The sequence below is a fragment of the Oratosquilla oratoria genome, chromosome 20 (assembly GCF_046742065.1).
Source record: "Oratosquilla oratoria isolate Oo_2021 chromosome 20, ASM4674206v1, whole genome shotgun sequence".
NCBI lineage: Eukaryota > Metazoa > Arthropoda > Malacostraca > Stomatopoda > Squillidae > Oratosquilla > Oratosquilla oratoria.
The window spans coordinates 43,399,261-43,421,962 of NC_134796.1; the positions used below are offsets into that span (position 1 = coordinate 43,399,261).

Sequence of the window (22,702 nt, forward strand, 5' to 3'; positions counted from 1 at the left end):
GAATGTAGGAGTCTGCAAGAGATCCTGAGGCCTACACTAGGCAGTTCCCATGTCTATCACCACATGTTATCCCTATCCATGAAGTTATTTAATCTTTCTTAAAACAACCCATTGTTTCCACGCTCACTACATTGTTACTAAGTCTATCCTATTCGTTAAACACTGAATATAATAGTTCTACGTTAACCAGAATAAAACATTTAGAGCGTGCCACCATAGCAAAGGCCGGTGTCACACTGTCCGGCGCGGTGCCGCCGTTGCTTGTCGTTATATCCAGTCCTGGTTGCTGTCTTCAGGTGATTTTATTAAGGTGATTGAACGTGCCAACATCATCTGGCCGCATCGGGCGCCGCCGGACAGTGTGACACCGCCCTAAGGACTTAGGGGACGGCGAGGTTGAGTGGCACTCTTTCGTGGCACTCAAAGGTGAGTCGAGTCCGGCGCCAGGGTGCCAAGGGCCACTAGTTGGAGTGAACGGGAGGAGGAGGAGCCATAGACGGGACCTCACGAGTGTAGGTCCAGTTTATTGTAGTTGAGTTGAGGTGAAGTAGAATTGGGGTAAATCCAAGGGAAAGCCAAGGTTGGTTTGGGAAGAAGAAAAATATGAGCGTACGCCAGGAGGCGCTGAGTAGTTGGGGCCGAAGCCGTCATCTTTGCCCTATGATGCGTTTTGGGGGCCTGGTAACTAACAGTCACTTGTGGGTATTGGAGAGGAATGCGGGATTCGAACCCACAATTAAGCGAGTGCGAGACCAGCACGCTTCCGATGACGCCACCAAGTGCTCTTATAATCATTATTATTGTTATAATTATCATCATTATCATTATAATCAATACTATTATTATTATTATAGTTGCTATTATTATTATTATTGATATTGGTAATAATATTTTTTTATTTGTTTTATTTCTTATTTTATTTATTGATTTATTTATTTTCTTTACTTTCGGGTGACCATTTTGGCATCGGAGTAGTGAGTACTTAACAGCCAATCAGAGCCCGAGAAGACGGGGAAAGGGGCGGAGCCGTTCTGCCATTACCAAGACGAACAGGCGATGGGTTATTATTGGCCTCAGAGGCCGCGATCTTTAATTAGTTCAGCTTCGGGGCCATACAGTAATTAGTCTCTATAGGAGTGGAATTTCCTCCAGGCTGAGTAGAGTCATCAAGCGATAGATGGACCAAAGTTATTATTCATATATATATATATATATATATATATATATATATATATATATATATATATATATTATATATATTATTATATATATATATATATATATATATATATATATATTTTTTTTTTTTTTTTACGTCCATTACCACTGTGGTTTGAATGAAATATGTTGGTGGACAGGTAGTATTGAATGGCTAATGAGCAAATGTGCGTAAGTAATGCATTAATAGTGTCATCATAATCTTCATAATCTTCATTGAGTTCATCATCATCATGATTGTCGTCGTCATCATCATCATCATCACCATCATGACCACCACCACCATACCATCATCGTCATTATCATCTTTACCTGTTTCTTCATCATCATCATCATCCATTTATATAACCTTGTTTTGCGTGTGTGTGTGTGTGTGTGTGTGTGCGCGCGTGTATTTGTGTGTGTGTAACATTTTTTATTTTATTTTGATTGGTAAGACTACTATTCTGCAATTTCCAGGAAAACATTGTCTCGATGTTGATGAGAATGGCCCCAGCATCATTTCTGTGACGTTGCTCTCTGAAGGGATTTTTGTGTCACCCTGTATTCGAGGCATTCCTGCCATCAGGTCAAAGTGAGGTCACGCTATTGATAGGGGATGGCAGTTAGCGTCAATGTAATTATAGGGGCGGGTGATGGTTACGATGATAACTTACTGTATATTAATAGTCGACCTGACATGTTGAGCCTAAGAACAATAGGAGACCCAAATCTGAACCCTGGGGAACTCCACTAGTAACACTACCACTTTTGGATTTTACATCGTTAATGGTGACCCGCTGTTTTCTGTCTATAATCCATGCTCTAATCCATTCAAACACCTTTCTTCTTGTGGCATGGACTTTGATTTTATCTAGTAATCTCTGGTGGGGCACCTCTTCCAACGCTATGGTAAAGTCAAGGTATATAACATCGTAACTATCATTGTTATTTGCTGCCTTGTAGACATAAGTGTTAAAGGATAAATGATGTGATCTTTGATTGGTCTGTAGTTGTACATAGAACATAAGAATAGGGTAGACTGCAAGAGACCATAGGGCCTACACTGGGCAGTTCCATGACCCTTACCACCTGTCGTCCGTCCATGAAATTATCTCATCTTTTCATAAAACAACTAATTATATCGGCGCTCACTACATGGTTACAAAGAGAGAGAGAGAGAGAGAGAGAGAGAGAGAGAGAGAGAGAGAGAGATAGTGAGAGGGAGAGACGAGCAAAGAGAGGGAGAGACGAGCGAAGAGAGAGAGTGAAGAGATGGAGAGAAAGAGCAAAGAGAGAGGCAGAGGGAAAGAGCGGAGAGAGAGACAGAGAGAGAACGAAGGGAGAGAGGGAGAGAGCGAGAGAGAAAAAAAAAGAGAGAGAAAGGTAACGAACAAAAAACCATAACAATGGAGGAGACTGCAAGAGACCACAAGGCCTACACTAGGCAGTTCCATGTCCCTTACCACCTATCATCCCCATCCACAAAGTTATCATCTCCCAAGAGAGTAGAGACAGATGCTTCGTGTATGTGTGTGTGTGTATGTATGTATGTATGTGTGTATGTATGTGTATGTGTTTTACCTAATTGTAGTATACAGGAAGCGACAACGCTCGTTGGGTCCCGTCTTCTAATCTCCAATTGACCATAGCTAATGTGCGTGCGTCCGTATGTACGTGTAAATGGAGCCTGAATAGTCTGACTTCAGTAAAGAGGTGCAAGTACTGAAACGGATGATGGGGGGGGAGAGGGAAAGGGGGAGATAATGTGATGCAATCAGATCCGGGTCACGTCATGGATGTGCGAATAATGTATTCAATAGTGGGAATACAAATAGCTGACGATTTGGCTTGAATACGCCTTTGGGGGAATGTAGGCCAGTATTGGGCCCGTTTCAGTACTGGCAGCCTCACACACACACACGCCCGCGCGTGCACACACACACACACACACACACACACACACACACACACACACACACACACACACACACACACACACACACACGCCTCGTGGCGCAGTGGTAGAGCTCCTGGCTGCCACTACGGCGGTCCGGGTTCGAATCCCGCCCAGGGCTGAAATAATTTCAGTATCGCTGCGCTGCGAGTCGTTACTCCAACTCTCGTGGGCGGGAAGTTATGTGTGTGTGTGCGCGTGTAAGGTCACAGCATTACCCATATATCGGTCATGTATGAACTCTGAGCTCTCTTCCGGGAAGTAAATAGCTGTCGATCACGAGTCCAACACGTGATCCAAGACCATGGTGAATCTCACACCCCCCCCCACACACACACACTAGACGGTGCAGTAGTACCGGTCCCGACAGCCAATTCAGCAATTTTTGTTGTTAATGAAATACTAAAGGGGCGACGCTTCTTCCCCACGCCCTGCCGCCGCCAGACAATTTTATTCACGGGAGAGGAACCTCCTCGACTTCGAAGGGTTAAAGAGGAATGCAGCTTCAGGTGAGGGAGGGAGGGAGGGAGGGGTCAAGTTAGGTTCATCCTCCTCATCTTCCTCCTCATCTTCCTCCTCTTCCTCCTCCTCCTCTTCCTCTTCCTCCTCTTTCTTTTCCTCCTCTTTCTCTTCCTTTTCCTCCTCTTCCTCCTCCTCTTCCTCTTCCTTTTCCTCCTCTTCCTCCTCCTCTTCCTCTTCCTTCTCCTCCTCGTCTTCCTACTCCTCTTCCTCCTCTTCCCCTTCTTCCTCCTCTTCCTCCTCTTCTTCCTTCTACTCATTGTCCTACTCCTCTTCCACTCCCTCCTTCCTCCTCCCTCCTCGTGTTCCTCCTCCTCTTCCTCCTTTTCCTACTCGTAATCCCTACTCCTTTTCCACTTCTTCCATCTCCTCCTCCTCTTTCACCTCCTCCTCCTATTGCTCCTACTACTCCTCTCCCTCATCCTCCTCTTCCTCTTCCCCCTTTTCCTCATCCTCCTCTTTCACTTCCTCCTTCTCTTCCTCTTCCTTCTCTCCTCTTCCTTCTACTCCTCCTACTCGTACTCCACCACCTCCTCCTCTTCTTCCTCGTCCTCCTCCTCTTCTTTCTCGTCCTCCTCCTCTTCCTCCTCGTCCTTCTCCTCCTCCTCCTCTTCTTCCTCATCCTTCTCCTCCTCTTCTCCCTCGTCCTCCTCCTCCTCCTCCTCTTCTCCCTCGTCCTTCTCCTCCTCCTCTTCTCCTTCCTTGTCCTTCTCCTCCTATTCTCCTTCCTTGTCTTTCTCCTCCTCCTCCTCTTCTTCCTCATCCTTCTCCTCCTCTTCTCCCTCGTCATTCTCCTCCTCCTTCTCTTCTCCCTCCTCTTCTCCCTCCTCCTCCTCTTCTTCCTCGTCCTCCTCCTCCTCCTCCTCCTCCTCTTGGTCTCTGACGCCGCCGCCATCAAGTCTGAGGACGTCGGATTCGCAGAAGCGGTGAAGAGGCCGAGCAAAGAGCGAGAGTGATGATGGTGATAAGTTACAACAACAATAACGATAAAAACAATATTGATTATAACAATAATAATAACAGCAACAACAACAATAATAATAGTAATAATAGTCCCAGCTATCGGTGATTATCACTTGCCCTATGAGTAGTACTTTATGAAAACGTGTGTGTGTGTGTGTATATATATATATATATATATACATATATATGTATATATATAATATATATATATATATATATGTGTGTGTGTGTGTGTGTGTATATATATATATATATATATGTATATATATATATATATATATATATATATATATATATATATATATATATATATATATATATATATTGTATTTGCATGTAGTCTAAGGAATTTGAAATCGTTGTACCAAAGGGGGCGCTGAGTAGCTGCGGCCGAAGCCGCCACCTTTGACCTATGTACAGTATATGCGCTTTGGGGACTGTTGGATGGGGAGCAGGAAACAAACCGTCACTGCTGGGAATCGGAGAGGAATGCAGGATTCGAACCCAGACCCACAGTAGTAAAGGTTGAAGAAAGAAATAGGCAAGAATTGGTTTACCTACAGAGTGGTTAAGGAAGGGATTAGACTTAGTAATCATGTAGTGAACGCTGAAACTATTGGTTGTTTTAAGATAAGAATAGATATCTTTATGGATGGGAATGACAAGTAGTAAGGGACATGGAACTGCCTAGTGTAGGCCTTATGGTCTCTTGCAGTCTCCTCCAGTCACTTGTTCTTACGAAAGGGAAAGAGGGAGAGAGAGAGAATATATTGTCTTAAGCGAAGATGAGATAACTATATGGACGGGGATACCAAGTAGTAAGGGACATGGAACTGCCTAGTGTAGGCCTTATGGTCTCTTGCTTGCAGTCTCCTCTGTTCTTATCTTCTAATATCAGGACTTTTGGAAACGACTCACCAGGTTGCAACAGGTTGTAAGAGCGTCTCAATGGCAAAGGGGGACTTGGAACAAGGCAGTGCACAGTGGGGAGTAGGTGTGTATTTACCTAGTTGTATTATACGGGAAGGGGAGCTATGCTCGTGGTGACCCGTCTTTGTATCTCGCAACATCTAGTTTGTTCTTGAATTCTTGTATGGTGTTTGCACACACTATTGTTTCGTCCAATTTGTGTGTGTGTGTGTGTGTGTGTGTGTGTGTGTGTGTGTTTCACTAGGGGGCCCTGGATCACGTATTGGGACTCGTGATCGACAGCTATTACCCTCCCGGATGAGAGCTCAGAGCTCATATTGTGTGTGTGTGTGCGTGCGCGCGTGCACGCACCAAAGGCCCTTTCCCCCATATAAAGGGGATGGCCAAATCAATACAAGTGAATAAAATCTCTTGGCGGCATCACGAAGGGAAAAGGATCACCTGGCACGGAAGGGGATGGACACGTAATGTTGTGCATTTAACAAAGTTTCCTTTTTTCAAGGCCTATTCTGTACCTATTGGTCTCCTAAGATGGCGACCCAGTTGCCATAAAATGAAAATAGTTTAATTTATTCTTATATTTTATATTTGTTACATCTATTGATCTATTATCTATCTACCAAGGATGTTTTCCACCTTATAAGGGAGGTAGCCATTCAAGGCACGCGCCCATTTCCAAATATAACAATATATGAAATAATATAAAAATTATATATGAAACATATGAATAGATACAAAGAATTGTGTACATATAAATATAATAATTTCTCATCTTGAATTATTTTCAAGATGAAAAAAATGAATAATTTTTGTGGCGTCGAAATATGAATATGCGATGCATTAATGGTCCTTCTCCAGTACCGGTCTGTCCTCGGGTGAGGCAACACAACCTCAGTTCTAGACCAATTTAATATATTCAAATGTGATTATTATTTAATTGCAACGCTACGATGGGGGTATACTTCGTGTTTCCTTGTATCTAAAAGAAAAACTAGTTTGTGCAACTGAATGGAAATAAATTTAATTTGGATGTGGGTAGAAACAACTTCGCCAACCGTGTAGTTAATGAATGGAATCAACTTCCTGCAGAGGCAGTGCAATGTAGTTGAGTTCAAAGCTTTAAGATTCGTTTAGATAAAAACCTAAGTAAGATGCTGTAATGCCTGCCATTTATTTCATGTTATTTGTTTATTTGTTATTTGTGTGTTTATTATTTGCTTGATCATTATTTATCATTATTTATGTCTATTATTATTTACTATTTACCTGTTTATTATTTAACTTTGCCTATTTATTGATTTATTTTATTTATTCATTATTATTTGTTATAATTTCATTTATCATTATAATTTTTTCGCATCCGGCCTAGTTATGGACCAAAAGGTCTGTCGGCATGCTCCTCCTTTGTAATCCTTTGTAATGCGGGACTCAGGTCGCTAAATGAGAATCCCTGACTTTAGCCAGAATAAAATGAAGCCAGAAAACGTCAGAATAGTGACAGTTTAAACATTTTATTCTGGTAAATGCCAGACGATTTTTATTCAGCGGAGAGCCAGACTGGAGAAAAAATAGCAATTTTGAATCGAGAAAACCACAGATAACGGGTAGGAATCCATGTTTACCAGTCTCGTAAATACTGTTATTATGTAAAAATAAGCGCATTGGCCAAGACTTATTTACCCGAGAGAGATCCATCAACAATCACTCTGTTAAAACCACCTCGACTTATTTGCGTAAGCATCTAAATTCGTCTTATACAAGAAGTAATCTAAATTCGTCTTATACACAGAGTAATCTTAATTCGACTCTTACACGGGGATAATTCTGATCACGAGCATGACGATATTCTTACGTCATTACGCACAGGTGTCTTGCGTATTTAAGTTCATATCGAGATTCTCTTGAGTAGTTACAGTTAGGTATGCGAGATTGTGTACGGCCTTGAGTAATGTATTCTTAGTTACTTAAGGAAGATTGTGAGTCCTGACAATGAACTGGGTATAATATATTTTTTCAGTCTTATTGTTATTATTATTTATGTTATCGTTATTTTTTTGCTATTATCAAGATTATTGTTGTTATTGCTTATTGTTATTATTACTATTATTGTTAATTTTCATTATTGTAACTACTATTATCATGTTTCATTATTGTAATCATTATTGTTATTATTATTATTATCATTATTATTATCATTATCATTATTATTATTATATTATTATTATTTTATTATTATTATTGCCATCATCATCATTGTTATCATCTCATCATTATTATTGTTGTTATTATTATTGTTTATTGTTATTATCATTATTACTATTATTATTGTTGTTATTATTTTATTATTATAACATTATTATTATTATTATTATTATTATTATTATTATTATTATTATTATTATTAATAATTATTATTACTATTATTGTTATTATAACAATAATAATAATTGCCATTATAGCGGCCTTGCTGTGGATGTGCTGTGTCTTACGACACTGCTTCTGACCTAGGGCAGTGGACAAGATGCAGGGATGACCCGTCATCCAGGAGGAGCCAAGATAAGAGGGAGGGAGGGGGATGAATGGGAGTGGAGTATGTGGGGATGGAATGGGTGGGAGTGGATTTTATTTCATTTTATTTTATTTATTTTTTTTTTTTTTTTTTTTTTTTTTTATTGTTAGGGGGAAAGACCCTTAGGTATATGTATTTATGCAGTATTATTAAGATTTAATGAAGCGGCCTTGCTGTGGATGTGCTCTCTTGTGACACTGCTTCTGATCCAGGGCAGTGGACGAGATGCTGGGATGACCTGTCATCCAGGAGGAGCCAAGATAAGAGGGAGGGAGGGAGGGGGGTGAATGGGAGTGGAGTATGTGGGGATGGAATGGGTGGGAGTGGATTTTATGCCTTTGACTTTGGCTATCTCCCTTGTTAGGTGGAAAGAGCCTTTGGTGTATATATGTATGTACTGTATTACTATTATTATTGTCATCAGAAACTTGTATCATATTAATAGCTTGCCATACTTATGTCGAGTGGGAAGAAATCTAGGAAAAGTTTTTTGGTTTAATATTTTACGTATTGTGACCACAAGTTTTAACTGGTTTTGTTTTTGTTTCAGGTTGTATGATCTGCCTAGGGCGGAGTAATTACTTCCGCTTCAACCATCCCCAGGAAGCCCAGCTTATGAAAGCCATCCTGCCCAACACACGAATCAGCATGGTGCCAATTAACTTCTACCCAGGTGTGTATTTGTTACAAAATTGTATGTATTAGTCCTCCGTAGAGTGTAAACATAAGAATGGAGGAGACTACAAGAGACCATGAGGCCTACACTAGGTGGTTTTATGTCCCATAACCACCTTTCATTCTTCGTAAAACATCCTATTGTTTCAGCGCTCACTACATTGTTACTAAGTCTGGTAGCCCATCAGTTTACATGGAATCCAGATAAAGTGAAATTTCTTTCACGCTCATCACCCTTTCTCAACTGAAATAGACTTAACACATCATAACGAAGAAGCACCATACACCTGAATAGAATCACATGAATTAAAGGGTATAAGAAAAGTAGTTAGATATCATACATGGCATATATTGATCATTTAGTTAAATTCATTAAACAGCATAGTGCTTCATCTTATCGCCCCCCTCAAAAAAAAAATATTGAGCTGAAGCTCATTCAGGAAAAGTGTTTCCATCTTGAATGTTGGTTAGACTTTATTTTTGTCTAAAAACCTTAGAAAGATGTAGATACTTCTATCAATATATCAAGGGCTTTTTTCCCCCTTACAAGGGAGGTAGTCAAGTCAAAGGCAAGTATCTATTTCCACCCATTCCACTCCCATCCACCACCCTTTCCTCCCTTCTCATCTTAGCTCCTCATGGATGATGGGTCATCCCTATATCCCGCCCTCTGCCCTGGGTCAGAAGAAATGCAGCAAGACCTAGCATATCCACAGCAAGGCTGCTTCACTTAATCGGCAATCCTGAGTAAAATTAGATTTTAAAGATACTTAAAAAGAAAAAAAAATAGTATGATATATTATTAGCTATATTGGCACAAAATGTTTCATAAATACTCATAGTAAATTGTCCCCCAGGGTTTCATTGTAGATATCAGATTTGCTGATGTATAGAATGTGTCTCCACAGACATGAATCAGTCATTTGGCAAAGTTCCCAGACACTATCCAAAAAAGATTGTGGAGACATATTCACAATACTACTTACCCATCTCATTATACCACATAAACACTACCAGCTTGTGATATATTGTTAAAAGAAAAAAAATTACTTCTCAAACATTTGCAACAACTTGCCACTTGTATACACCCAAATCACTAAACAAGCCCTTCAAGATCAAATCATTGCCCCTGGCCTCTCTTGCAGAAGACCCTTGGCCTCTTGGAAACTGGCATCAGCCTCTGAATGGGACCATAAGTCACTTAGAGAAGTGATTTGTTGTTATCTGGTGATTGTCAGTGTGGGGCATAGTAGTAGCAAGTGTTCTGTGTCTTCTGTGTAATGGTTGCTTCTTGGGCTGTTTAAATCTGGCCAGTCCTATTCTGTGTTGGCACTGTCTTAATGCTGGGTGTTGTCCTGAGTGCAGGCATGCCAGTATTGCTCTTGTCAGATGTGGGATTTTTTTTTCCCACTGTGGGACTGTCTTGGGGCTATTGTTAGAGTATTGAGTTTGGCAGTCTTTCTTAAAAGCTTTATCTGGGTGTGTATTTGTTTCTGTGTGGATGTTTTGTGTAGTTTAGGTGGTAGGCTGTTGTAGATATTTGAGTAATATGCTGTTGGTGTAGTTCTCTTGTTGCATTTTCTTGGTGGTGCTTGTGAAATGTAGTATGAAAGGTGTAGAATTGTGTCCCTGTCATTTTCATATGATATTCTGTTGCAGTGGATCTTAGCCTTTTTCAATGCCTGTACCCCTTGACATCTCAAAAAGATTTCTCATCCCCCCCCTCCATGCAATATAAATACAATGCAAACATAAACGGATTAGTGATACAAAACTTTGCTTTGCTTTCTCATTATGAATATACAGTACCATTGCACTGGATATCATGTCACATACCCCCAGGTTCTCCATGTTAAGAACCACAGTTCTATTGGGACAATTTTGGTTTCTGTATGTAGGTGTCCTATAGGGCTGATTTTAGTGCATACTGTTGTTATTCCCAGAGCTCCATTCTGCAGTGCTTGTAAATTGATTGTGTTCGATTTGCTGATTTTGGGGAGCCTGCTATGGATATGTATTCTATGGTGGTCCATATGAACTGTTTATAGAAGATTAATATTCCTTTTGTTATCTACTGTCATTGCGAGTGATGATTTTTAATAGGTTTGTTTTCTTGTTAATTTTTGCTGGTATGTCCTTGATATGTGGGCTAAATGTCATGATTATCAAATGTTTGTATCAGATTTTTTGAGTTCCTTTCTTGTAGAAGGGTTTGTCCATTTCATTTTATTTTAGGATAGCATTTTGGTTTATAGTTGTTTGGAGTGAGCATTACATTACTTTTGATTTCTAAGGTGAAACTTAATTTTTTTGTAACCATTGTTCCTATTTGTTTCCCAATCCATTCATGAGTCCTGTCATTCTTTTGTCATATTTCATAACTATGTACATAGCACTTAATAACCTCATTTCCACTACTGTCGTATGACTTCTCATTATCTAGGCATCACTCTCATATATAATAATCAACACATAAGAACAGAAAAACATAAGAACACACAATTATTATTTTTATATTCCTTTCATTTCTTCCTCTTACCCTTTTATTCCTCCATACTGCTTTCAAAGTTCCTCCAATTCTCTCCCCTCCCTCATGTTATGACCTGTCTCTTCCCCTAGTAAGAAGGAAGAGGTAAGGAGTGGATGAGTGTGATATTTCAATTTGCCTTACCAGTTCTCAATTTCTCAATCCTAGTTTTCTTACATATAGTTTTGTAAGTTAGAGTATGTTTTTGTTTGCTTACAGCAGTGGATAACCCAGAGTACTTCCATATGAGCCATGAAGGAAATGGGCAAGAGGAACCCAAACCACCTGTTCCCCCTCGCAAAATGCCATCGTCCACCCCTCTACACCTCCCCACGTCAGAGGCAGACAGTCAGGACTTCGTTGACAAGGTATGATTGTTTTACCCATTCACACCAGGGGTACTCTTTACAGATTTTGTTTTGAAGTAATGATAGATTGATGTATTGGGCAGACTTTGGGCAGAATGAGATCTTAACTCCATTTCTGTAAATGATTTAGTGTTTACCAGAGTAAAACTAAAAATAGCATAAATAGGCTCAAAAGGTCAAATCATGGTAGATATCAATATTTCACCTCTTCCTTACGAAAAAGGGAGCTGAGTGAAATAGTAGCAAAGGTTTATAATACAGACATCCATTTTCAAACAATTGTTTGACAATTTTATGCTGTTGAGAGTCAGACAGACTGTACTCACAGGAACCCTTGTAATATTGAATTCATCCCTCAGCATAAAATTATCTGGCTTTTGTCAGAACAAAATCTATATAGTATTTCTGTAGGATCCTTGCTGGCTGAGTGAGTTAGAGCATTGCTACTTGTGATGGAGGCTGAGGTGACAGCAGTTTGAACCCTGACACCAGCACATTGGACTAAGGGCATGGTTCATTAAATTCCATGCTACAAAGTCCTCTGTAAAGGGCACTACCCTAGTCTCCTGATAGGGCAAGTTCATAATGTTAAACTGAACCATTGTCATCATTCATCATTTTTGTAGGATATTTAGTATTAACCTTTATTTTCAGGTGTCCAAATTTGAATTAATGGCTCACAAACGAGAACCACCTCGAACATCAGAAGCTCCTAGGTGGTTTGTCAAAGATGGAATTCGTCACTCATCCAATTCTGATGACCTTCGCAGAATTGCCAATGAAGAAGACAACTCCAGTTATGACAGTGATTCTGAAACACCACCAGAGGTGAGACTTCAGCTTAACCCCTTCCAGTCTAGGAGTGCCTAATTGGTAAATAAAATCTGTTTGTGAGAACTAAGTCACTAAAAATGCAGAGGCTAATTTAAAAAAAAATTCACCCCTACAACCTAGGCCTACCAAGCCAAATAAGTAAATTGGTTAGTTGTAAATAAAACAAACTGCAAACAATAGTTCTGAGGCATAAAGAAAAACAAGTAATTTTCTGCAAGTACAACCATCTCATTGATGAAATTTCAATCAATTGATCAATATATCCGTTGCCCCTGGTCTCTCTTGCAAAAGACTGACAATCTCCAGGAAACCAGAAACAGCCTCCAGGCAAGACCATAAGTCACTTACTGAAGATATATTTCATTGTTGTCTGGGGCTTGTTAGTGAGCATAGTAGTAATAGTACGAATGTGTTCTGTCTTCTGTGTGCCTCATGATGCCTACACAGGCATCATCGTACTTAAGTGGATAAGGGCAGTCAAGAATTTTTATGAGTGTAGTAGAGCCTGTGTTAGAAATAGAAATGGAGAGAGCGAGTGGTTTGAAGTAAAGATGGGGCTGCATCAGGGATATATGTCTCCATGGCTGTTCAATGTGTACACGGATGGGGTGGTGCAGGAAGTAAATTCAAGGGTAATTGGCAGGCGACCGGAGATGGTTATAGAAAATGGAGAAAAGTGGGAGGTGAACCAGTTGTTGTTTGATGATGACACTACACATGTGACAGGGTCAGAGGAGGAATTAAGGGAGTTAGTGACAGAGTTTGGGAAGGTATGCAATAGGAGAAAGTTAAAGGTAAATTAGGTCAAATTAAGCTGATGAGGTGTGAATGGCATTTTCATGCAGCTTGAAGGGATTTCTCCCTGTCTTCTCTTTTTCTGCATGGGAGGACTGAGAGGGGAGGCTGCCTTGCTGTGGATGTACTATGTCTTGCTGCATTGCCTCTGATCCAGGGCAGTGGGCAGGATACAGGGATGACCTGTCATCCATGAGGAACTAAGATGAAAGGGAGGAAAAGGTGGTGGATGGGAGTGAAAAGGGTGGGAGTTGGTATGTGACTTCTGGCTTGGCTATCTCCCTTATAAGGGCCTTTGGTATATCTTGTAGATAGATAGAGTTTTATTTTTCATGCATGACCTCAGTCATACAATATATTCTTTCTAGATTTTTTGTAGCATTTTGTAGTTCTCTTTATTTTATTTTTTTATTTTTATAACATGTATGAACATGTTAGTATATTATTTTGAGTAAAATTTTAAGGCTACTCATTTGCATGTGGCCTGTAGGAGGTCACCATTTTTGGGAATGTTTTTTTGATGCTTCATGAATTGTAATACATTGGTGTCATTGGTGCTTATTTTAAGACACTCTTGTCTGTTTCCAGGTACCACCACGCTCAGAAGCTGTAAACAGCACATCCTATAATACTTCACCTGTAAACAGCTGGTCAGGGAATCAGCAGCCTCGGTACATAGGCGAATATATTTACACCAAAGGAGAAAAGGAGGTAATATATCTCACAATAATTTTTGTAGCCTTGCCTTTGATGAGCCTTAAAACAAAGTTTGTTTATTTAATTCATAAATTGTTACCTGCTTAATATTCAAAGCTGTGACAAAATATGATCTTTTATCTTTCGTTATAAAGTACATTATAGATGTCTTTTTTGGCTAAGGCCAAGTTATTTTATTAATTTGAAAAGCAAAGGACTGTCCAAAAAGGATCCAAGTAAATCAAGACCCATAGCAATTCAAAAATGTACCATTCAGCAGAATATAAAATCTATTGGCAGTAGCTAGAACGAAGCGTAAAGTATGTCATCACATAGAAGATGTAACATGCTCATTCCATTAATGTTGAATGTTTTATCTCTTTAGGATCTCATGCCAAGAAGACCACCAATGATTGAAGATACCAATCCCATACAAATATCTACAAGTCCTGGTGTTTCAATGATGGTCTCTCCCACTGGAATGACGCAAGTTTATAACACAATGTACAGGTCCTTGCCCATGCCACCCTTACCTCTGACCACGCCAAATGTGCTACCGAGACATAATCACAGACGAACCTTGTCTTCAGGGTCAAATGGTAGCACAACTTTAACTGCAGCACATCCTACCACCACTACTACATCTGTTTTGGGTCTATCAGGGTTGAAAACCCCAACGAGGTGCTCTCTGGAAGACCTTCACCAAAGTGAATTGAAGAAGCAGCAGGTAGTGTTTCAGAGGATCTTTTGGACCCTTGGAAATTTTTTCTCTTAGGTGGTTGTATGTACATACATATACCAAGGGCTTTTTTCCCCTTAAAAGGGAGGTAGCCAAAGTCAAAGGCATAAATCTACTCCCACCCATTTCATCCCCACATACTCCACTCCCAGTCACCCTCCCTCCCTCCCTCCCTCTTTTCTTGGCTTTTCCTGGATGACATAGCCCAAAGGGATTGCTTTCCATCTTCTCTTTTTCTTCATGAAGGGACGGAGACGGGGAAGGGTCACTGAATAAATGAAGCAGCCTTGCTGTGGATGTGCTGTGTCTTGCTGCATTGCTTCTGACCCAGGGCAGTGGATGAGATGCAGTGACTTTATATCTGGAAGGAGCCGAGAAAAAGGGGAGGGAGGAATGGTGAATGGGAGTGGAGTATGTGGGGATGAAATGGATGGGAGTGGATTTATGCCTTTGACTTTGGTTATCTCCCTTGTCAGGGGGAAAAGGCCCTTGATATATGTATGTATGTATGGAAAAAAGTTTTGCAATTTTTCTTGTGGTAGTCCTACAAGATAGACAACATAGCTGCCCATTTTCAAAACTTGTTGACCCCCTAACTTCCAAAAGGAGGCTGACACTTGGTTTACAGAATGGGCTCAAGATATCTCTATCAACTTCATATGTAATTCTTATATTTTTTCACACATGGAGAGGTGACATCTGGAGACTGCTCCCTCCCTTCTACTACTTTCAGCCAGTGACATAGAAACAGTATCACTCTAATACAACACAGACAAAAATCCAAAGTTTCTTCTAGGAGAGATCTATCGGAGGGTCTGAGGACCAGTGTCAGCCACTGTGGGACTGCAAGTTTTCCACTTATTGAAATTTGAGGCAACAATTATATTATTATTCTACCATATTTCTCTTTTCTTATTTTTGATAATAGATAACTTTTTGTGATTTTCATTCATAAGCATAGATATCTATGATAGTTAACTTGCATTTAGTAGTGAAGTATGTAATGAAATGATTTAATTTATTTTATGACAATTTGAATGTGATGTGTGTAGGCTCAAGAGGACAGGGTGAAAGAACAGGAGGTAGCAGCAGCAGAACGCGCTCGACTCGAGGAGATCCTGACCATGTGTGCCGAGTATGAACGACAGAATCGACGTGAAGGTTCCCCATCTCCCAGGCCAGTAGGAACAGGCACCCACTCACCACACCATACCCTGTATCAGAATAGGTACCGGAACCCTAATGTGCCAGTGCACTGTAGCTCCTCAGTGCTTCAAAGCATCTGTAGATCAGAGCAGCTCACTCTCAATAAGTCTTCATATGAATCATATGGTCTTCAGTGCATTCTTAGCTGCATTCACTGTGGGTAGATTTATTACCACAGATGTTTATGGGATTTACTCTTTATTTCTCTTTTATGCTGCCAGAAATATATTATATAATGGAATTATTTTGGTAAGTCAGTTTTGTGCTATAAAGAAAGAATAATTGTCATTGTTTGCAAATTTTTTCAATTATAAAGGGAGGTTTTTTTTTATATATACCATCTAGAATCACCCGTGTTTATTGTAAATATCACTGATACCATCAAGTTTTTCCTTCTCTCTCTTTTGCTTTTGCACTTAGTTTTATTGTATGGAAGCGCTTTTGGATCCTAGATTTGTGTCATCTGTTGTAAAAAGTCTGGATATTCTTGTTTTTCTGGGAGTTTGTGATATTATAGTCTTCTGCTTTTATCACATACTTTATGAAAGGAGCACTTATAGACAAACCATAAGGGTCATAGTTGCATGACAACTAAGGAACACTTAAGCTTTCATGTCTTTTGTAATTTTTTTTATATGGAGAGGTGCATCAGTACATGGCTTCAGTTTTCGCATGTTGCATCTGAATGTGGCTGTATTCTACAATTTAAATCAGTCGATTCTCCGAGTTTTAATCATTATGATTTGTAAATAGTGAATTGATAGTCTGGCACTGAATTGGGTTCTACATGGACTTCTGTCACACATTCACCTCACACACTATTACACACACTTTCTGCATGAGTTTGTACATAGCTGTGATGGGAATAATTTCTAATGTATATTACTATCATTACATTATTATTGTTTATCCTCCTTGCTTGATAAATGTATATAATTTTCTGTAAGGAAGATGTTTATGTTTGAATTCATTTAACAGAATCAAAACAAATGGATCTCTCCCTCGCGATAAACGCTTGCCTTCACCGACTCTCCTCCAAGCCACAGGTGGTGCGAGAAGATTCAGTACCTCAGAAGATGAGTTGACGGGGATATTTAACTTTGATGTCACCTCAGAAGTGAAATCAATGAACCAAAGTAATTCTCTACCAAGGTATGTAGTTGAAAATTGATAAAAAATAAGTATATAATTGTCATAAAAGTAATTCTCTACCAAGGTATGTGGTTGAAAATTGATTAAAAATAAGTATAGAATTGGCATAAAAGTAATTCTCTACCAAGGTATGTAGTTGAAAATTTATCAAAAATAAGTATAGAATTGTCATAAAAGTAATTCTCTACCAAGGTATGTAGTTGAAAATTTATAAAAAAAAAAATAAGTATAGAATTGTCATAAAATAACTGAAATTGAGGACAGCCCCTCAGCTGAATAAGATTGTATAGCATTAAGCATTTTGGTACAATAAAGCCTACATTGGTGTTATGAGGCACGAGTGGATACATTTGGATGCCTGTTGGCGTCTTGATTACATTTATTTTTTGTAGTTCTACATGGATTCTCCTGGATTCTGTGAACTGATTTGATCACATTTTCTGTGTTTATTATTACTCAAAGTACAAGAGAACGAGTAATACACCAGTGACTATATTTTATAATGCGAGTAGTGTGATGCAAATTACGTATGGCAGCCGATGCTGCGCACGAGAATCTGAGTCATACAGAAGTGGTTCATTAGAAGAGTAAGATACAAATATCCTTTGGTTGGGAGGATGTATTCCATATTGGTATTTTGTAATATATACATTTCTTATTGTTTATTTCAGAAGTGCAACACTTCCAAGCAAAAGCGTATACAGCAGTCCGCCTGGTGCTCTAGTTCATTCTCATTCTCCAAGTCCAAGCAGTCCTAAAAGTCCATATGAAAATGTCAGTAGTTCACATGTTACCTACCAAATGCCCCAAAGTCCGAGAACACGAATCAAGACAATTGTAGGCAAGGAGAGACGGGACCACTGTGAAATATACGAAAACAAAATGGCTTTCAGTGAGTCCCCAAATAGTGCCGACAGTAAAAAGATTAGAAATGGGAAACCTATGAAAGAAAATGAAAGAAACAAAGAAAATCTTGGGCCACAAACCAATCATGACTATGCCAACACCTCAGATGCCCCACCAAAGCCACCAAGGTCTCCAAGAATAGAAAGATCTGTATTGGGGGACTCTCCGACAATGAACAATAAGTTGAGCAATGACTTTCCTTTAACAGTGTCTTCATCTTACAATGTAACATGTGATACACTAAGCTCAACATGTTCCAGTTTTGAGTCAAAAGAGACGACAACAGGAATGCATCATCCAATTGATTCCTTAGCAGTCTCAAATGTTTGTCTTCCCAATAATCTTTCCAAGGAACCAGAAATTACTAACTGCAGACCATGTGTGGAAACTAGTCCTGACAACTCATTGTCAAAAGATACCTCAGATAGCAGTTTGAAAGGAAGTGGACATTTTAAACCAAAGAATAACACTAGGTTTGAGGAACAATTGATAAAGAACATTCAAGACAGTTTCAATGTAGAGGTATGATTGATTTTTTTTTTTTTGGTATTGTGTGAGTGGTAAATTTTACAAGAAAGTTATAGGCATCAGTGAATGACTAATGGCTTATTTTGACTACTGAGTGCTTTGCTGGGAATTGTCAACATTTGGTAGTTGATTGCTTATATTTACTAACTTTGAAATATTGCTTGGCTTATGTTTAGTATGTACATTGTTTTTCAATACTTAGTGAAAATAGGGATTTTTTATGATAAAGAATTGCTGGGGGCAGCTTTTGATTGAATTTTAGTAAATACACAGTTATATGTGGTAATTATTATCTCAGTATATTGCAGCGGTATAGTATGTATATGTTGAGTTATTATGGTCTAGTTGATTACAAAAGCTCAGAAGTGTCAGGTTAATGTGAAGGCTGCAGTAGAGATATATTCCATTTTATGATATGCTGATGGTATTAGTGCTTTATAGTGTCTTGCTTGATTGGAATGATGATAGGGTGCCTTCGAAGTGCATTACCTATAGAGTATTAAGTGACAGCCTGCCTCCCTCCCCACTTCTCAGGACGTGCCAGGGGAAATAGAGCGGCTTAGGGTAGTCAAGAATGAGGCACTTCATTCTGTAACAGACTTGAAGAGGTCCATTACAGATCTGGAGATACAAGAGGATGAAGCACTGAGAGAGGTAATATGCATGTTTATCCCTGGCTGCCCATAGAATATGCATGTTCAATTTCCCTTTTTTCATTCCTCTTTTTTTTTCAGTCTTCAGTATCAGTTCCCTCTTATAATAAATGCAAACCTATCTTGATTTGAGGTCAGGCTTATGAGCCTCTGTAGGTTGAAGGAGGATAGAATAATTTTCTTTTCCTCCATGGCATGTTATATATTTGATAGTGGAATTAAGTAGTTGTGAAGTTTATGGAACTTTGGAATTATTGAAAGACTAGTATGAATTATTTCAAATGAATAAAGAAATATACTTTTTTCAGCTTGAAATGGAACGTGCTTTGTTAGATGCAGAACTAGCTTCACAGAGAGAAAAATTGTTGGCTGAGGAACAAAAGTTATCTCTTCTCTTAATGCAATATGAAGAAAAGGAAGATAAATGGGAAAGAGAAAGACAAAGTAATATAACTGCAATTGAGGTAATGAAGAAGAATATTTTTCAAAATATTATTCATGCAAAACCATTCTCCACTCACACCCACATCTAAAAAAAAAAAAAAAATCACCCTTCTCATCTCAGCACCTTGGCTCCTTCCCTCTATACTACTTTAGTCTAAAGCAATCTAGTAATGTAATAATAATAATAATGATAATAATAATAGTAATAAAAAATAAAGAAATAAGAAAAACTGTGCTTCTGAATTGGGCTCCATTAAAATTGGTATTTATTTTGTTGGGTATGTGATATACCTGTAAATTCCTTCCTTTGCATGAATAATATAATTAGTTCAAAGTTTTACTTAAAGTGTGATATGAACATCTCATGATATTGATATTAAGATAGTGAATGAAAAAGAGTAAAAATATTCAGTAATGTATTAAACATCTTGTATCTGCCTGAAATGCAGTATGAACTTTTTGTTGATGAATATTAAGATACAAAAACATGTAAAACATGCACCCCCCTTACTACAATGCCACACCCATTTGAAAACCCATTTCTTGTTCCTCCCACTTTAGCTCCTCACAGATGAAGTCTTCATCCGTGGGAAGCTAAACTCACACATGTAAACCTCACCTCCAGGGGTGTCTGCAGGAATTTTTGTAGGCAGGGGCAAAATTAAAGATATTATACAAATATAGTTAATGGTATAAGAATATATCAAGATACTTGAGTAATAGAATAATTATGGTAATAAACAATTGATAAATGTATATGGTATTTTATTTAATTTTTCATTTTCTATGTAATTTTTTATTACATATACCAACATTAATTTTGCATTTTTCTTGCTTTTTTCCATAAATTCCAGGGGGGATATGCCCCCCCTTCCCCTGTGGATGCCCATGCTCACCTCTGTTAACATGCATACCCAGTAAATAGAATTTGTAGTAAATATGCATGAATTTGATTGCTTAACAATAAAAATAAAATCATCCTGTGTATTTATATTAAAGGAATGCCGAAAAAGACTTGAAGTAGCCGAAGAAGAACTAGAAACAATGGAATCAAAGAATGAGAATTTTTGTGGCACAACTGATGAAGAAACAGAAATGTTAGAAACTCTCAAAGCTCAGCATGAAGCAGTTGAGGCTGAAAGAAAGGTGAAGTTGGATTTATTCTATTTCACTCTTATCATCTCGTCTCTTTTTCCGAGGAAAAGGAGAAATGAAATATTATCTTTTGCTCTTTCCTCTTTTCTTTTTTAATGTTTTGTTTTCAGAAAAAAAATTTATGGCTTGAAAATATGCAAATTGCTAATAGGCAAAATATCAATGTAATTGTTAAGGATTGTGACTGAATGTACCATAGGCACTTTTCCCCTTATGAGGGGGGGTCGCTAAGTCATATATTAAGTTGAATTGTTTCTCTCCCTATAATATTTAATTTATCACTTGGCTGAGGAAAGAAATATTAGCTTTATATTCTTTTATATGATGAGTAGAGCATGACAATATGTAAATTATTGTAGCCTTTAGTAAAATCTAAATAATTAGAAAAAAAGAAAATAGGATAAGGAGCTGTTCGACTAAATCATGGAAGCACAGTGATACTCGAATGTTATTCATTGTTATGTAAATATGCCTCTATAGCAGCAGATATGATTGGTGCAGACAAAAATATTTCTCTTATGCTCATAGCTAACAGTTTTGTCTGCCCTCTGCTTGCAGTTTTTCTTTTTCTATATACGATGGAAGAGAGCAAAGAAAGTAAGTTGTTTGATGTGTACAGAGCATGATGAAAAGGGGTTACGTAGCCTTGTATCCACCGCAGTTTATCCTTTATTGGGAGCTTGAGTGTCCCCTTTGGTTACATTTTATGCTGAGCTTCCACACAAGGGAGTTTGCAATGAATTTCAAGAGGGAGGTGGTAGTGCAATTAATCAGTACAGAAAATTTATTTCTGTGAGGTTCTTAGTAAGATGACTGTTTTTTTTATTCAGTAATTTCTATAGTTAGCATTGATACAGTTCCATGTGGTGATTATATATTAGCTAATACAAAAGTAACTAAGAAAGTTTGTTCACCTCCAATACCTTATCACAATGGTACAGATTCTTAAACTTGAAATAGTTTACAGTTATGGTGCCAACAGACCATTTATTGTAACTGCATATACTGTTTCAGGTTTAAACCTTAAAATTTCAGTGAGGCAGGGAAGGCAAAATAAACTTCTGGTAGTGAACTGTACTTTTCATATTGAATAGTCTTATAGCAAAGTACATTTTAATTCAAGAGAAATGTATGTTTACCTTTGTATTAGGAGCCTAAAATTCTTTTGTCAAGCCATTCTACATGCACTTCATCTTTTCATTTTATATAATTCGCATTCTCTAAAAAGAAAAAAAATTGGGTTCAGTATTATTCCAGCTGGACATTGATTTTGAATTTATTATTGATATTTTTATTTGAATTTTTGAGTACTATGAAATTTCATTAAATCAGGTATCAGTATCGTACTTGTTAGAGAATGTATACTTTGGTTACACCAGTGCCATGTATTGTATCTACCTCACTGAAGGGACTTCAAAACAAGTCGTATTGTTCGGTACAACCCCTCCCTGTTGATAATATATAGTCTCCCAAAGCTCTATAGTCAAAGAGCTTTATCACCAAAACAGTTGCAGTGCTTTTTCTTATTTTACTGTAACACCATTATAACACTGTTGCTATTTACATACACCTTTAACATAGCAAGACTTAGTCATGTGTGATATTTCAAACAAGTTTTCATTGGTTGAAATTCTAATGTTACTAATTATCCAGTGGATTTTGTTTTCAAGTAGTAGATAATTACAAACTCGGATTTTGTGTGCATCCAGTGACCCTTAGAGCCCATGCTTATAATAAAAAAAATATATAAGTCTTGAGTGAATCCAATAAACAGAAAGAAGTGCTAGACAGACAGCTTGACTAGAAATCTATAGTTCTGAATATCATATATGGTTATATGTATATATAAACATGTATATACCATTTCGTTGTGATGGAAATGGTAGTCT

The 22,702-nt window shown here is 38.3% G+C and overlaps 1 protein-coding gene across 12 annotated transcripts in view; it reads left to right on the forward strand.

Moving 5' to 3' along the window:
• LOC143036506 (uncharacterized) overlaps positions 1-22,702 on the forward strand; it is a 353,579-nt gene that overhangs the window by 262,866 nt on the left and 68,011 nt on the right. For 6 of the 12 annotated variants that reach the window (XM_076203930.1, XM_076203931.1, XM_076203935.1 and 3 more), the window contains 12 exons: positions 8,686-8,808; positions 11,557-11,705; positions 12,360-12,533; positions 13,923-14,045; positions 14,416-14,757; positions 15,822-15,997; positions 16,954-17,127; positions 17,799-18,555; positions 19,096-19,215; positions 19,523-19,678; positions 20,658-20,804; positions 21,372-21,410. In XM_076203930.1, the coding sequence (XP_076060045.1) occupies positions 8,686-8,808; positions 11,557-11,705; positions 12,360-12,533; positions 13,923-14,045; positions 14,416-14,757; positions 15,822-15,997; positions 16,954-17,127; positions 17,799-18,555; positions 19,096-19,215; positions 19,523-19,678; positions 20,658-20,804; positions 21,372-21,410 (2,480 nt within the window). The remainder of the gene's footprint in view (positions 1-8,685; positions 8,809-11,556; positions 11,706-12,359; positions 12,534-13,922; positions 14,046-14,415; positions 14,758-15,821; positions 15,998-16,953; positions 17,128-17,798; positions 18,556-19,095; positions 19,216-19,522; positions 19,679-20,657; positions 20,805-21,371; positions 21,411-22,702) is intronic. The other 6 variants (XM_076203932.1, XM_076203939.1, XM_076203941.1 and 3 more) reach the window with 4 other exon arrangements.